Source organism: Schistocerca gregaria, chromosome 3 (assembly GCF_023897955.1).
Source record: "Schistocerca gregaria isolate iqSchGreg1 chromosome 3, iqSchGreg1.2, whole genome shotgun sequence".
In the NCBI taxonomy this organism is placed as follows: domain Eukaryota; kingdom Metazoa; phylum Arthropoda; class Insecta; order Orthoptera; family Acrididae; genus Schistocerca; species Schistocerca gregaria.
The window spans coordinates 127,562,953-127,581,188 of record NC_064922.1 but is presented as its reverse complement, the minus strand read 5'-3'; the positions used below and the strand labels follow the sequence as shown (position 1 = coordinate 127,581,188).

Sequence of the window (18,236 nt, the reverse complement as noted above, 5' to 3'; positions counted from 1 at the left end):
CATAACATAAGCGTATTTCCATTTAGCATTTCTATGTTAACTGATTTCAGTCATTTTATATTGGTATGTATAATGTTGCAGTCCATCCTTGTGTGAATTCCCCATAAAAATTCCATGAACCACCACTCATATATAAATGAAAACATTGATTTATGAAGTATTATCAAAAATACATTTGCTCAATTCATATTATTTTTGATTGAACACTTCCAACTTATCATAATGTTTTATACTAAATTTAATGCAGTAGTTATTTATACAAGTATTTGCATCTGTCTTGTCTGTAGAGGATACTGGTGAAGAAATGGAACATTCTACTGCACGAAATCGGAGGAAAAGGCGGGTTGTCTTGAAAGAGGGTGCATACATTTCTCTTCCTTGCCCAGGGTAAGTCTTTCATTGATATCCAGAGCAAGTGTATTCACTATATATTTTTAATGTATTGACAAGAGTATAAAGAAACAATTTTATTGAACAGCAGCAAATCCTCTTGCACATGCAGTTCAGACCCCCCCCCCCCCACCCCCACCCCTGTCCCCTAGTCCCTATATGCACACATGACTGCATAGTTATACAGGCCAGTGTTCTGCCAACTGTTGAAAATGGACTTCAGTAGGTTATGTGTATGGTCTTAGATTCCAGAGGAGCAGAGAATGAAAGAATGAGCCTTTTGACACTAAAGAATTATCTATACTGCGAAATGAAAACTAAGTGATAAACAAAATAAAGGTAGTCTGTTTGGAAGTGTAGATCTGTGAACTCAAAATCTGATGCTGGCTAACATTAAATATGTTGCTCTATCCCATGCATTGTAACAAGCACAGATTTTCCTTGGCATCACTGCTTGATCCTATTCTGATTGAACCTATTCTGTTCACCTATTCACTGTGTTAGGAGGGTTCGTGCAGTTACGCACTACAAATTTCATCTGGTAACAAGTTTGCTTGATTGGTTCGAGTTAGCAGATAAAACAACATTCTGTTTCATTGACTCCTGCTATTTGGAATGACGTATTCATGAGGTGAGTTGTGTTGTGCTTGTGCGTTATTGTCTTGAAAGATGAACCATACTGAATTTTTCAGTGTAAGGCTGGACAGTAGGTTAGAGGATGATGTCCCAGTAATCCACAGATTTCAAATTACTCTTAGTGGTGATGAAATGTGTGTTGACATCCATATATGATACCAGCCCAAAATATGACTGACCCACTTCCCAGACAAACCTGTGGGAATGCATGCCTGAGAGATACATTGGTCCCAGCCACATCCATTCTCTTCTATGATGACATCAAGAGTCAGACAAATTCTGCACTCACTGGAGACAAAAACCCAATGCCATTGATCCAGGTATCATTCCAGGTGTTCCCCAAGCCACAATTGTCATGAGGGCTTGTACTACTCTTTGTAATGGATGCCTAGAAGCTGAACTGATCATGTGGAGATGGTTGCATACTATCTGAGTTGACACAGCTGTGCAAGTTTTCCTCCCAGAAGACAGGTTGTAGTTGTGTTAAATTTAGCTTTGAGTGCCTATGAGTCAATATTTGTAGGTATCGGTCATCAGCTTGTGATATTGACTGTGGAAAAATATTTTGAGACAGTTTTTAAATGTTTTCTTATTTCAGTTTAATACATAGCTGGTTCAAGTACTTGTTGCTATGATTTTTATATGCTGTTCTGTAATATTTCCTGCACTTCATATTCATGAATTTGGTCTAAAAAGAAAATAATTAACATTAAGGTAATTTTGCTATTTGATATGGAACAACTAATTAATATTAGAGAAGCAAAATTTGAGTTAGATAAAGATATTGTAATATGTGTCATGAAGTTATTCCATCGCCTTCAGTTCAAAATTTTCAATGCTTGTGTGAATATCTAAATTGTATACACAATAATGTTATTCATCTCTTTATTTTATTGAAGTAAATTAGTAATAGATCTGTATGGCCAAAAATAACCCTTTTTAGTGTTTGTTTGATACAGTTGATATATATATTAAAGATGTCAACTGGAATTCTGAACTCTGTTCATCAAACGAAAAAGCCAAGTGTGATGGAAAAGACATTAACCACTGAATGATCATTTATGATAAGGAAGTAGACAGTCACTTTCATGATGCCTTCTGGAGCAATCAGTGGTTCTAGGAAGAACCATCTAAATATTTCATAGACAACAGTGTCACCATTGACTTGTGAATATCTGACAATTCATGTGCTGAGCAAGCATTCTCCTAGAGTAGGGCTTCCCAACCTTTTCAGCTGGCAGACCCCTTTTTCAGTCCCCCCTCCCCCCCAAATTATCAATAGTCTTTGGTTTAGAGATGAATGAAAACAACTTGAAATTAACCATCCAATTTGAATTTCCACTGTATCCAGACACTTACTGGTGGCTTTACTCCCTTTGTTCAACACACTATAGCCTGATTAAAATTACTTGGTAATTGACATTTCACACATTGGAGCTGCCTTCCTCCAAGAGCAATCAACGTACACACACACACACACACATGCCCGAGGGAGGACTCGAACCTGCGGTGGGAGCGGTCGCGCAATCCACGACGACATGGTGCCTTAGACTGGCATTTGTTTCGAAGCTAAAGTGTATCTGTGAAGTGCACAATGACTACTGCTGCAATTCTTGGTGTTTTCTTTTATTTTTGTTATTGCTCCAACTGTAGGACCCGTCATAGCTTTTGCACCAACTGTGCACACATCTACGCAATTAGACCATGAAACTTCGTTAGTCCTTAAAAAATCATCCAATAGACGGAATATTTCAGCACCTGTTGTGTTGGCAGGTAGTGGTCTGCACAATAAGAGGTCCTCCTCAAAACATCCAGAATATTCATAACGGACAAAAGCCAATAAAATTGCTAATCCTGCAACATCAGTGGATTCATCTATCTGCAGAGAAAATGAATTGTGTTGGATGCGAGAAACAAGAGTGTCTTTCACATCAATTGACATGTCAACAATGCATCTCTTGACAGTATTGTTTGATAATGGCACTGAAGATACAAGCTTTACTGCCTTTTCATCTAACATGCAAGAAAAACATCATTAACACACGGCTTTATGAGATTTTTTGCAACGGTATGAGCTTTGCCTGTTTTTGCCACTCGATAACTAACCAAGAAAGAAGCTTTTAATGAATTTTCATTAATTGTTTTTGCATGAGTTTTCATGCAGTGATGAGAAGCAGATAGTTCAGCACTCTTCCTTTTGAAAAAATCGATGTCTTTAGCCTGGAAATCCGGGCGAGCACCTTCAAAATGATGGCACAGTTTAACTGGAACCATTGAACTGTTCAGAAGGACTCGCACACAAATTACACACTGAGATTTACCCTCCTTTGTCTCTATAAATCCCATTTCTAAATAGCTTTCATTGTACTTACGCTTCTTGGTTATTCCACTTCCACAGGATATTGTAACCAATGGAATACTAGCAGCAGTTTCACATAATAAATCTGGCTGTGGAGCCTCTTGTGATTGTTCTTCCTTTGGTCATCCTCCCTCCTCATTCATTTCAACTGGAAACTTCCCTTGTTGTGAAGACGATGGAGAAAACGCACCCTTCTTCAATGATCCTGACTTCAGCCACCAATCCATGTTAGAGGTAATAAACTGGTCAAAATTCAACTTATGAAATGGGTAGGGCACTGACAAAGCAAGTTTAACATTTAATGATGCCTGGGGCCGCAAAGATACCAGTGAGCGGTGTAATTGGTCTACAAAGCTTGCTCCGCGGATTTGTAAAAGGTTACAGCGCATCTAGTGCCATGAGCCGGTGCACAAATGACCCCCGTATTGTTGCGAAACAGTCGATCAGAGAAGCCGCACTCTCCGGCACTAAACTGTGTATGCGTTCTCACTTAGGAACCACAAAGGCTGCTTGGGAATATGACCTGAAGTAAAAGTACACGTTTTTCACATGAAAAAAAAAAAAAAAAATAGTGATGAATTTGATTTTCACATTTTTATTCAATAATTTTACTCATTATTTTACACAATTTGGTGAAAGGTGGCCACGGACCCTCTAGAAATGTTGGGAAGCCCTGTCCTAGAAAATAGAGGGAAAGTGATTCATCTGATAAGGAAATTATTTCAGTGGTCAGACGTGTGTTTTTCATCCATTGGTATCATAACGGATTATGTTGTTGATTCAAAAATGCACCAATGTAACACGTCTGTTCCAGAGTCATTGAACAGTGTACCATGTGTAGCATTGTTTTTAATTGCCCGTTACACCAAGAATTGCTGCTTATCTTATTTTATAAAGCAGAAAAACTACCAATGTTCACATTTTTGGATGAGGCATGACAATCCAGTACAGTGTCATTAACTAGCATATTCATTATCATTCATGCACTTTGAATACAAACTGTTGACGAAAGCAAGTGAACATGTGAAGGGCATTGTCATTTTTTGATACTCATGGTGATCAAGATCCTTCGTGCTAAGCAGTTTTCCTATACATCCTGCAGGTGCTATTGTACTGTATAATATGATCATCACATGTCTGAGACATTGGACATAGACACACTGTTGTCACTTAAAAGTTTTTTTTTTCTTAACTCAGCCTTCATGAATCGTAGGAATACAGATAAATAAGAAATAGCCAATTTTCAAGTTTTGTTCACAAACAGAATTACTGGTTTCTATTATGTTGTCTCATAAGAATGCAAAAGTACTAGAAATGATCTCTGAAAAATTCATATTTTTTGCCATAAGTGTGTTCTGGGGAATTACTATGATGATGTAAAACCGGGGTACTGAATTGGTTGTAGGGTGAATGCCAGTACTGCCGTTATGTGGAAAAAGGATAATAAAGAGATTGCTCAAGAGATAAATGAAGAAACAGACCTTGAAAAAGAAAATCCTCATATTGCAATTGATTCTTATGGAACACTGTATATATCAGAAGCAGCTGAGAATGACAGTGGTCGTTACACATGTTTTGCTGATAAAAATAAAGTACAAGAAATAACAGTAAATGTTATTACAGATACAAAGGAGATTATTCAATGTGAGTAACATTATTTTTTTCATTGAGCTCTATATTCAGAGAGAAAATAGACATATTGCAAGTAGTGCTGAAGGTTGTTGTTATGAATGATTAAAATCTTGTGTTAATTGTTGACAAGCACCCAAACAATTAACTGCATAAACATTATTCTGTGATCATACTGATCAACATTTCTTTCTTTCTCATGCCTACTTTTTATCTCAACAAAAAATCATCAATATATTACTCAGTCTTCATGTAATATTATAATTCTTGGCCTTGTCTGATATTTTCATGATAATTTGAGCTCATCCTGGTCGTTTGAAGATTTTTACAAACAAAATCTCTCTTCACGCAGCACCTGTCTTGCCTTCTCAGCTTTTCTATGTAACAGTTCATAATTTAATTTTATGTGTTCATCTCATTATTAACATTTTTTGTAGCAACACACTGCATATACTTGTAGGCTGCTCTTTTCCATTTTTCTGTGAGATACTGTATTTCTAGATTTTGCCCAGAACTTCGGCATTATTCTCAAATCTCAATAATGGCATCATCTTTAGTTTCAGTTTGTGCTGTTGTTGCCTCACTGCTTCATCATTGTACATGAAGAAAAGACAGTAAATAGCATCATGCAAATATGTTTATTATTCTGGAATTCTCATTTTATAATAGCTATTTATTATTTTTAAATGTCATAAATTGCTTGCCTCACTTTTTACTTCAGTCATACTTTCCTTGCCATCCGTGACCCTTTCCCATGTACATATTATTATAATTTTTATGTTCCCCTCCATGAACCATGAACCTTTCCATTGGGGGGAGACTTGCATGCCTCAGCGATGCAGACAGCTGTACCATGGGTGCTACCACAGTGGAGGGGTAGCTGTTGCAGAGGCCAGACAAATGTGTGGTTCTTGAAGAGGGGCAGCAGTCTTTTCAGTAGTTGCAGGGGCAACAGCCTGGATGATTGACTGCACTGGTCTTGTAACATCAGTCTAAACAACTTTGTTGTGCTGGTCTGTAAATGGCTGAAAGCAAGGGGAAACTACAGTCATAATTTTTTCTGAGGACACACAGCTTTACTGTATGGTTAATGATGATGGCATCCTCTTGGGTAAAATATTCCGGAGTTATAAGAATGCCCCATTCAGATCTCTGGGTGGAGATTACTCAGGAGGACCTCATTATCACGAGAAACAAAACTGGTGTTATAGGGATCAGAGAGTGGAATGTGAGATCCCTTAATTGTGCAGGTAGGTTAGAAAACTTAAAAAGGGAAATGGATAGGTTAAAGTTAGATATAACGGGAATTAGTGAAGTTTGGTGGAACGAGAAACAGGACTTCTGGTCTGGTGAATATAGGGTTATAAATACAAAATCAAATAGGGATACTGCAGGTGTAGGTTTAATAACAAATAAAAATTATAGGCACATGGATAAGCTCCTACAAATAGCATAGTGAACGCATTACTGTAGCCAAGATAGACATGAAGCCCTCCCCTACTACAGTAATACAAGTTTATTTGCCAACTTGCTCTTCAGATGATGAAGAGACTGAAGAAATGTATGATGAGATAAAAGAAATTATTCAGATAGTTAAAGAAGCTGAAAAATTAATAGTCACGGGGGGGGGGGGGGGGGGCTTGAATTTGATAGTGAGAAAAGGGACAGAAGCAAAAGTAGAAAGTGATTATGGACTGGGGGTAAGGAATGAAAGAGGAAGTGCCTGGTAGAATTTTGCACAGAGCATAACTTAATCATAGCTAACACTTGTTTTAAGAATCATGAAAGAAGGCTGTAGACATGGAAGAGACCTGGAGACACTGGAAGATTTCAGATTGATTATGTAATAGTAAGACAGAGATATAGGAATTAGGTTTTAAATTGTAAGACATTTCCAGGGGCAGTTGTGGACTCTGACCACAACTTATTGGTTGTGAACTGAGATTAAAATGGAAGAAACTGAAAAAGGTAGGAATTTAAGGACATGGAACCTGGATAAACTGAAAGAACTAGAGGTTGTAGAGAGTTTCACAGCGAGTATTAGGGAATGATTGACAAGAACAGGGGAAAGAAATATAGTAGAAGAAGAATGGGTAGCTCTGAGAGATGCAATAGTGAAGGCAGCAGAGGATCAAGTAGGTAAAAAGACGAGGGCTAGTATAAATCCTTGGATAACACAGAAGATATTGAATTTAATTGATGGTAAGAGAAAATATAAAAATACAGTAAATGAAGGAGGCAATAAGGAATACAAACGTCTCAAAAATGAGATTGACAGGAAGTGCAAATGGCAAAGAAGGAATGGCTAGAGGACAAATGTAAGGTTGTAGAGGCATATATCACTAGGGAGCAGATAGAAGCTGCCTATAGGACATTTAAAAAGACCTCTGGAGAAAAGAGAACCACCTGTATGAGTATCAAGAGCTCAGAGGGAAAAGGAGTCATAAGCAAAGAAGGGAAAGCAGAGAGTTGCAAGGAGTATATAGTGTGTCTATGCAAGGACGAAGTACTTGAGGATGTTATGGAAATGGAAGAGGATATAGATGAAGATGAGAAGGGAGATATGATACTGCATGGAGAATTTGGCAGATCACTGAAAGAACTAAGTCAAAACAAGGCCCTAACATTCCATTAGAACTACTGATAGCCTTGTGAGAGTCATGACAAAACTCTTCCATCTGGTGAGCAAGATGTATGAGACAGGTGAAATACCCTCAGACTTCAAGGAGAATATAATAATTCCAATTCCAAAGAGAGCAGGTGCTGACAGGTGTGAGAATTACTGAACTATCAGTTTCATAAGTCACAGTTGCAAAATACTAGTATGACTTCTCTACAGACGAATGGGAAGACTGGTAGAAGCTGACCTCCGGGAAGATCAGTTTGGATTCTGTAGAAATGAAGGAGCACGCGAAGCAATTCAGGCACTACAACTTATCTTAGAAGAAAGATTAAGGAAAGACAAACTTACATTTATTGCATTTGTAGACTTAGAGGAAGCATTTGACAATGTTACCTAGAATACTCTCTTTCAAATTCTGAAGGTGGCAGGGGTAAAATACAGGGAGCAAAAGGCTATTTATATTTGTACAGAAACCTGATAGCAGTTATAAGAGTCAAAGGGCATGAAAGGGAAGCAGTGATTGGGAAGGGAGTGAGATGGGGTTGTAGCCTATCCCCAATCAGTCTCTATATTGAGCAAGAAGGAAAGGAAACAAAAGAAAAATTCGGAGTAGGAATTAAAATCCATGGAGAAGAAATAAAAACTTTGAGGTTCGCCGATGACATTGTAATTCTGTCAGAGACAGCAAAGGACTTGGAAGAGCAGTTGAACAGAATGGACAGTGTCTTTAAAGGAGGATGTAAGATGAACACCAGCAAAGCAAAAAACGGATAATGACTTGAAGTTGAATTAAATCATGTTATGCCAAGGTAATTAGATTATAGTAGATGAGTTTTGCTATTTGGGCAGCATAATAACTGATGATGGTTGAAGTAGAGAGGATATAAGATTTAGACCGGCAATAGCAAAGAAAGCATTTCTGAAGAAGAGAAATTTGTTAACATCGAGAATAGATTTGAGTGTGAGGAAGTCCTTTCCGAACGTATTTGTATGGAATGTAGTCATGTATGGAAGTGAAACATGGATGATAAACATTTTAGACAAGAAGACAATAGAAGCTTTATAACTAATGAGGAAGTACTGAATAGAATTTTGGAGAAGAGGAATTTGTGGCACAGCTTGACTAGAAGAAGGGATTAGTTTATACGACCTGTTCTCAGGGATCAAGGGATGACCAATTTAGTATCGGAGGGAAACATGGAGGGTAAAAATCATAGAGAAAGGGGGGGGGGGGGGTAAGAGATGAATACACTAAGTAGATTGAAAATGGTCTAGGTAGCAGTAATTAATTGGAGATGAAGAGACTTGCACAGGATAGAGTAGTGTTGGGAGCTGCATCAGACCAGTCTTTGGCCTGAAGACCACAACAACATGTTTACTTCCCTAATACTATTTTTCATCCCATTGTATGCTTCTTTGCTTAAGTAGATAATTGCATCTGCTTTTGGAAATATCAGCTCATAATACTTTCTTAGAATTTTGCTGCATCAACTAATTGAACTAAATTAGTTTTCTTCAAAGCACTCCACTGTTATTGTAAAGTCAGTCAGTGTTGCTTTTTGCCATTCAGTGTTTGTTTATGAATACTAGAAATGAAGACACCGCCAGTTACTTCGTCCACCCCTAAATGTCTAAACATTGAGGGAGGGCTGTTTCTACCATTAGGCTAGACTAGGTGGCCACCTAGGGCAGAATAATTTTAGGAGCAGTAAAGGGCGGAAAAGTAAATTTCAAATGAAACAGAGAAAATTAAGCAAATGAGGAGTAAAAATGAAAAAGAGGAAAAATTTAAACACTGCATTGTTTTCAAGATGAACAATAAGAAACCAATCGCTTAGACCACTGCACCATCGAGGTGGCTAATAATGGTTGTAGAACTCTTAAGAAAAAAATGCAAATAAGGCATCATTTATTTAATTAATCACTATTTCAATTATTTTGGGAGAATTCAAAAATTAAGGACAAAAAATATTAAATTTAGGACCTTGTTGCCCTCAATCAGTTTTTAAAGAATTGAAGCCAAAGCATGTGAAAATTGAGGACTGTCCTCAGAAAATGAGGACATCTGGCCATTTTAGTTTAATGATTAAAAGTATAATAGGAAAGTTGCATTGTTGTAAGGTTGAATGGTATCAGTTGGTGGTGGCGGTGGTAGTGGTGGAGCAGGGGATATATTGGGAAGAGTGATGGTAGTAAAAGAGAAAATGCATCATTTTTCATTTCTCACCTAAGGTGGCAAAACACCTTGCAACAGCCTTGCATTGAGGTTCTACCCGCATCAAACAGTGAAAGTAACATTTCTTGAACATGTGAGCTACAAGCCCACTTCTATCCTGATCGATTTGTCTGAGGTGCTGATTAATATTCATTTGCTAAGGCCTCTATCACAAAATATTTAAACTTACAAAGAAATATTGTGTCCATTCTTTTATTGTTATATTTGTTCTGTTTGTTATTTTCCAGAGTCATCTTATTTTTGTTGTAGTCTTCAGTTCAAACACTAGTATTTTGCAGCTCCCGATGCTGGTGCTCTGTGCAGATCTTCATTTCAGTGTAACTGCTGCAACTTGTACCCACTTGGGTTGGGTTAGAATACTGTATTCAAACTTTAGTCTCCTTATTCAATCCCCAATTCAGTCCCCAACCCGACACACACACACACACACACACACACACACACACACACACACACACACACACACATTTCAGTATTAAATTAACTATTCCTTGAAGTCTCAAGATGTGTTCTCTCAACATTTCCATCTTACCGAGGAATGGCAATATTCATTCATTCATTCATTCACTCTTTGTGTTATGTAAATCTCATCATAATGGAGAATAATCAGGGATGAGGAATGGGTCAGATTACATATTAATAAACTGAAGGAGTCACTGCAGTAAAGTATACCAGCAATACACTATGACTTGCTAATCTATTCATACAGATAACTACATTCTAAGATAGGCCTACTTTATCCATTTGTATGTGTATTGGTAGAAAAACAGGTACTTTGAGGAAAAAATTCCTCTTATTCTACTATTCAGCAGCTGTTTTTTCTAATACGTCAAACAAACATTTGTGTATCTTCACAAAGACTATTATCAGCTCTCTGTATACCAGCTAATACAAGAGCAAGAGTTGTTTAATATAAATATTAGTGTTATGTGGCATTTACATTCCTGAGTCCAAGTATTCTAATAAATTGTAGGAGTGGCCAATGAAGAATTCTTTTACTTTGTTTTTCAATACTTGGGCGTTATCAGTTTCCTACCTGACATCTGCTGGTAAACCTTTCTATACAGGCCAAGGGTGTCCATACCACGGGGCAAAGGGGGCCTCCCTCCTCACCACACCATTACCCCCTACCCCGAGTGGACTTCTACTACTCATATGTCACAGCTGTGTGTGTAACTAAATCAGGATGGTCACCAAGAAGAACTGAAACACGACCTGCTGTCAAATACAGTTGCTGGTCATTGGTTTCATTCCAGATAATCTTGCACGACACATTAACACTGCACCTCTCACAAAGTCAGCGAGCTGCAGCTGCATTCAAACACACACAAACTAGCTAGTCAACATTTGATAAGCTGAGCAGTTATGTGATGGCCAGTCAGTGTCAACTGATGTCGCTGCCATCATCATGGCCACTTCTGGGATATGATTGGTAGACCTTGGCCTGCTTGCCAAGCCTGGGCTGCCAACATTGCACCTGCTGCCCTCCCCTCCTCTTCAGCGAGGCTTCAGGCTTTGACTCCGAGCAACATCATCACTGTGCAGGCGGGTCACCACAAATTGTTGCAGCAGCAGTCAACATTACCAGCTGTTCCATGCTGCAGAAAGCCATGAGTGGTGCTTGACTCAGCACCAGCATACTGTAGGCTCCAGCTCAGCACCACCTCCCAAGCAGAACACACCCACTGTATGCTTCACTTTCTTTCCTGCCGCCACCCTGCCAGAATATTATGTCAAGACAGAAATACCCTCAAATAACTGTATGAGTTGGCCGGATTATTTAAAACTTCTTGTATTCATGCTCATGTCTGCCCACAAAAAAAAATTAGTAAAGAAGTAATAAAGAAGCTTAAGTTCCACAGCGCCGCCTTTTGGAAGGGGGAAGGCAAGAGTGTGGTTGGAAGACAGAGTGCTGATGATTCAATAGGGACTGCAAGATATCCAAATAGCAACTTGAACATTTACTTTCACTTGTGGAACACTGTGCATCCTTGGTATTTTTTTTTTTTTTTGTATTTTCCCATAATGCCAAATACTGTTGTAGTTTTCAGTAAAGGAGTGAAGGCCGAGCTATTAACTCAAGTAATATACATCCAGTGCAGTTTGCCTGGAAACTACGCCCCATGCATTGAATCGTACCTCAGTATGTTGGGTTTGTCACAAAGAGGAGCATTACGTCAGCCAATGTAGCGAGTGTGCCTGGCTCAGACGTGGAAACTTTGGGTACCTCTAAAATTCGGTATTTTGTCAGGATAAGCATAGTCACTAGATTCTTGCTGTATATGAGGAATTTTACAGAGTAGGGGAAGGTGGTGTACCTCGGGCCAAATTTTTATTTTTACTGTCTATATAAGTTGAATGATTGGACTTGCTCAATATTGGAGATTAATGTGTGCTTCTTTCTGAATAAGATAATTTTCTGAAAACAGATTTATTATAAGTTTGCAAGTTTATACAACACTCCCAGAAGAAGGCTGCAAAGTGGCCCTAGGTAAAACTGTGGGTTGTACCTTGGACAACTAAATTATATTTTGAAATAAAACTCACATATACGGTTTTCTGTTATATCAACACCACATATTGTATTAGTATGTAGTAGAATACATAATACCACTCTTTCTGCATCACTTTACATCATACATTGTGGTGAAATCAACAGGAGAAATACAGCTGTGAACATTGTCTCTGGGACGTTCCAACAGAGGAAGCTTTAGAAAGCTTCAGTACAACATCTTCCATAGGTAGACTCTAGGTTTAGTCCTGGGTTAGAGAATTTTTTTGGTTTTCCCAATTCACTTTAGGTACTGGACTTAATAGTCACCATTTGCTTTTAAGACTTTTGAGACATAGTATGAAATGTCCTTTTTTCGAGCGAGACAGGTCACAGTATAATCTCCATCTTTCAGTTCTGTTCCATTTTTAAAATCATCATGATCAATTTCTTTCTTGAGGGACTGTGCTCTTAACGTTTCCAGATCATCATCACTTGTATCATTCAAATTCATTTCACAATTTTCTTCTTCTGAGGATGGGTCTAGAAATTCCAGACTGAGGCTTCATTCTTTGTCTGGTGTTTTTTCTTGTTTTCAATTTCATTTCTCTCTGGTGTATCCCTTAGAATTCTAGTTTTTCCAGTTCTTCATCCACGAGTTTTCTTCCATGGTTCTGCTTTGGTATATGAATGCAACATTTCTGGAGATGTATGATTATCTTCTGTCATCTGTGTTCTCTTGTGAGAGACAGCAGCATGGACAATTTCTTCATTTTTCTTTGGTTCATCAGAATCATAAGGTCTGTTGACAATGCTTTCAAGCAGGAATTCAAAGTCACCAAAAATATTCTCATCTACTGGATAAATTCCAATAACCTTAAAGCCGATTCCTATATTTTCTGTGGTGAACGCTTTCTTAAGTGCCTATCCTACAGTGCCTGAGTCCACTTTCACATCAAAGGCACACACGACTAAACTGCTTGTTTGATTGATATTGACTGAACAACTGAATCCAACTAAAAATCAGGTGCCAGCACAGCTTAGAAAAAAGGCCATTACTGGCAACAATTACTATATTGTTGAAGCTGTGAGAAATCCTATACAGGAGACAGTTGGCACAAAGTGTTCAGTATTGGGCTGATGTGCAACAATCGGTCAAGTTTTCACATGTCTATTGTACTTGTACCCACGAATTCGGGTCGCATTGACTACAGTCAGCTACTGTGCTTCATTCAGTTTGATGATCTAAGACAAATATTTATCTCAGAGTACTCAGGAAATACTGGGTACTCAGTACACAGTTCATCGTAAGTACCAACACATCTGTCTCGATCAAATAGCTACTTTTTTTAAATACTGTAATGCATTGGTACTGCTTGCCCCAACCGTATGCTCTTTAGTACATCACCATGGTCCCCTTGGAAGGCGTGCCCCACAGTCTGAAAACCAGTGTCTTAGACGGCCTTGACTATAGGGCCACTCTCATGAGACTGGCACGAAATTTGAATAGTGTCATCTTTCAGATGTAGAAATGTGCCTACCAACTCTTGTTTGCTTTGTACAACTCTTTCTTCGTGCTGCTGTTTCTTTCCGACAATGTAATTATACCATTGGAACCAAAAACAAGCTTTTCAAACACATTCATGCAAGAGTTAGATACTTGGGCACAAATGTTTTCAACATTTTTCCACAGGATATTAAATGTCATAAGGTTAGTATAGTGGCGTTTAAGATTGAATTAAAGAACTTATTGTTAGGATGTTGTTCTACTACAGTTAAGTGTATCTTCACAGAAATCATTGAAAATCATCGAAAGTAAAATTTATGGGAGCAATATTAAATAAAAACTGAATGAACATAAGATTTTACTTACAAGCATGGGAAGAGGAGACAAAGATAATGGAATAAACAGCCTCACATTTGCAGATGGTTTTTGTTGGGGTTGGCCGTGAACGAAAGCATGGCGGGACCAAATGGGAGCAGCCTGCGAACAAACAAAATGGATGAACGGAAACAAACTGACATGAACAGTGACTGACGAACGAGCAAGACACTAAGAACAACAACATGCAAGAAGCAATGGGGTCACAAGGGAAAACCTCACGAAATCAGCAACGTCCACTCGTACATGGAAATAAGCAAAGTAAAATGCTGTCTGTAGGCTAGATATCAGAGACTCATGCGAATATCAGACTGCCTCACTGAGTGAGAGGTAGGTGCTTAAATACATGATAGGGTACATTGTTACTGGCCACTGGGACTGTGGCGCCCTCACATTGTACGCGGGCCAGGAGTGCGTGCTGTCACAGCTTATGGCGCGACGGCTGCAGGGACTTCTAGTGGTTATCAATGTCCATGCTGTCTGGATTCGAAACCCACGGTGCTCGGGATCAGAGTTTTACTGCACTTTCTGAAATTATGGCATCTGCTGCAATACAAATTAATATTTTGGTAGAAATAGCCAGTATGACTGACTTAAAAATTCAACTAAAAAAATTAACAAACATTAAAAAATGCACTGAAAGTTCCGAAAACAGATTTGGGCAAGATAGAGAAAGATAAAAAACTTAAATACCTTCAGGAAATAAATCAAGAGAATGGTTTGGAAAAAAGATGCTTTACAGAAAAAGAGACATAAAATGGGAAGGTTATATGGTATAGCTACAGACTTTCAGTATAAAAAACATGTCGAAAATGCAAAAAATAGGCATTACAATACAGTAGACTAGTGAAGCCTGAATGTCTATATGCAAATGAATTTCTAACATTAAACTATAAATTAAATCAATCAGAAATACTAGAAAAGCGAATAGTTAGTAAATATTAGGCCCACGAAAAACTGTGGAAGATTGGAAATTATGAAGTAACGATGAAAGTTATCGAAAGTTAGATAACACACAGAAGTAATGAAAGAAAGGACGGGTTTTGGACATTTATATTGAATGAAAGAATCAAAAAAAGACAATAGATTAATGAAAAAGATACTGAAATATCTGTGGGATAGAAAGTCAACAGCAAGTTGCATCCATAAAGTGAAAATGGATTTTAAAAAAAGTATGTAAAAGATGAAGAGACAACTGACAGAGAAGTGCTTGTGAAAAAGGTATTAAATATGGAAGGTTTCCGTAGTAGGAGAGTGAAAAAAATGCTCTGTAGAGGCCAGAAGTCAGGAAAATACCCAGTTAGCAGATGAATGCTGGAACCAAAGATATGTTCTGTGGCACTGATGAAATCGACACCAACATCAGTATGCATCCATCTTTGAACTAAGCTAAGCATTATCTTTGACTTCTTCTGCCATGTCCAGTTCTTTGTGAGCCTTGCATGTGTTTAGGTGAATAAATGAACTACAGTTAAATGGGTGTTGTTTGGTGTAACCAACCCGAACTCTCCCCTCAGTTCTATAATAATTATGCTATGGCGCTGCACTGCTTAATAGGTGGATACAAAACAAATTTCAGTTAGTTATTAAGACAACATAAGAGTACTCTTGTAATCTTCTGACCGTAGTGTCATGAATATTATGTGAAGATATAACACATAAATAATTATAAAATATTTCCATTTGGTTTGAAGGAGCAATTGTTTACATATTAATTTTCAGAATTTTGTCTCATTTGTTTCAATAAATGTTTTTTTCATGTGTCTGGTAATCTATTCGAGTAGACATTTTGTTGGAAACATAGTTTATTTTACTAACAGAAGATACTTTGGTACATGTTGTACTATATCTGTTTATTTAAGATGAAAATTTTACACCTTTTTTTCTCTCTTTGCAGATATGTTGCAGCATATGACGTACCTTCTGTTTATATTCCTTCTTTGCTCTATATTCTACTGCGCTGGGATATTTATTGCCTGCAGTAACCGACACCAGTTTGTGAAGTACACACCACTGGAAACAGAATTAGAAAACTGAACAGGGTGCGACATACTGAACTACCTGATGTAGGAAATAAATAAAAACTAAAGCAAATAATATACTACAAAAAAACTGGAATGCAAGTGACGTACATGTCACACAGTTAAAAGAATAGTTACTTGTGTAATTTTTAATAATACAGTGAGACATTTTGGTCAGTATGGCAATAATTACCTTTGCTCATTGCCTCATCAAGATCCTCCAGATTTTTAAATTGATGCCGAAATCCGTTTCAATTAATGTAGCCCCAGACAGAGAAATCATGTACTGTGCAAGCCATGGAGGCCACCACGTATTACCATGTGAGAACACGTGTGGGTAACAATTCTTAGAGGATTCGAATGGAACCATGAGGCATGTGCACGGTTCCTTCAGCGTCAGCTTCATCTTCAGTAACTTGTTGCTTGAAATTGTTGTATACATTTGAGTGGGAAAAATACTGAAACACTGTGCTGTTTCCAGGGTAGTGTTTGGTTTGTTGATTGCACACGGGCAATGAAAATGAATGACATCCAAGAAAAGGAATGTATTATTTGGATAAATGTTCCGAAGAATGTCTTGATCTTGCACAGCTTTGAGGACTGCTCAGTAATTATGTGATTGCAACTTCATAGGGATGTACTGTCTGTTCTCGGTGAAGAATTATCTCAAACACTTCAGTCCGATAACTACATGACTGCCGCAAGTTTTTGTATCGAGACCCGTGGGGATGCTCAGTTCAAGCTCTCACGGCAGCCATAGACTCCTGTTCTGTGTTGGTGGCAGGTTGGCAAGCCGGCTGTCCTTTCAGTGCATCAACTGTTTTATGTGAAGTTCAAGTCTAAACTGTTTTCTTAAAAAGCACATCCCGGCGACCAAACTCAAAGTGGTCATGAAAAGCACCCGGTGTTGCTGTCAGGTCCAGCCAAGCATTTCCCATATATGGTCATTCCCATCAGCCAACGTGCTGAATGTCAACTTAGTTTGTGCAGGAAGTACATATCAGTTCAGTTCATTACTGCCCCCACTTGACTCCATCCTGACGCGTAGCTCTCCTTATTCGATATAAGAAAGTTTATTATGCCGAACTCTAGACTTACAAAATAAAAGCATTTACCTGTTCTATGAAGAGCTTGTATTTATGATGTATCTAACAGTACAAATTGTGTACTTGTACTTGTGTACAGAAGTGCAGTTAGATGTTATACCAAGCTTACATCATATTGTTTATGTAATTGTTTGTATTTGAAGCACATAAAATAAAAATAGTGTTTGTCAAGAGTGTTACCCTTTACTTCACTTTATATCAAACCAGAATAAATCAATCAGAAATGAGGCCAAGATATTTTTTGTTACACTTTAAAGTAGCTTCGATGGTGGGGCACAGCGAACTATGTAGATTTACATTGTTTTAGAAAATTCACAAGCAACGTTAGAAAATGATAGAATTTACTTATTGCTCATGATAAAGGATAGTGGGAAGAATACACAGTCAAATTATTTGTGATTTGCAAAATTTAGTACAAGGGACTACCACTTGGCAGCACCAATGGCTGTAAACTGAGTGGCATCGAGCCGAACTGAGCTTGAATGACAGATATTGCTCCGTGACTCAGCTACGTGTTCTTCCCGACCATAGTGTTTACAACCTTGTTGTAGGTGTAGCAGGTACTGTGACATTTCTGGTCAACTGGTTTTGGACTGTGGTATTTCCAACCTGAGTCTCCACCACAACTGATTTATGCCAATCATTTGCCAGGAGCTGTGTTGCCACTGTATCTTGGAGTATGATCGCTGACAGCCTTCATTTCCATGCAGATTCATATGCTAATTGAGTTCTACAATGTTGGTAATGGAAATAATTACAAGAACAAAACAAAAGCTATGTCTTCTTTCTGATGGTCATCACTACCTGGTGCACAGAAAATGTGATGAGTGTAAGGGTGATTCAAAAGTAACTGTACACACCTC

General features: G+C 38.1%; 1 protein-coding gene across 2 annotated transcripts in view; it reads left to right on the top strand.

The window, feature by feature from the left end:
• The window catches only part of LOC126356264 (uncharacterized), a 241,031-nt gene extending 223,485 nt beyond the window's left edge, over positions 1 to 17,546 (top strand). Inside the window, exons 4-6 of one of the 2 annotated variants that reach the window (XM_050007106.1) lie at positions 288 to 387; positions 4,791 to 5,029; positions 16,144 to 17,546. In XM_050007106.1, coding sequence (XP_049863063.1) covers positions 288 to 387; positions 4,791 to 5,029; positions 16,144 to 16,283 — 479 coding nt within the window. In that variant the 3' untranslated portion in view covers positions 16,284 to 17,546. The remainder of the gene's footprint in view (positions 1 to 287; positions 388 to 4,790; positions 5,030 to 16,143) is intronic. The other variant, XM_050007105.1, reaches the window with a different exon arrangement.
• The last annotated feature ends 690 nt before the right edge of the window (positions 17,547 to 18,236 follow it).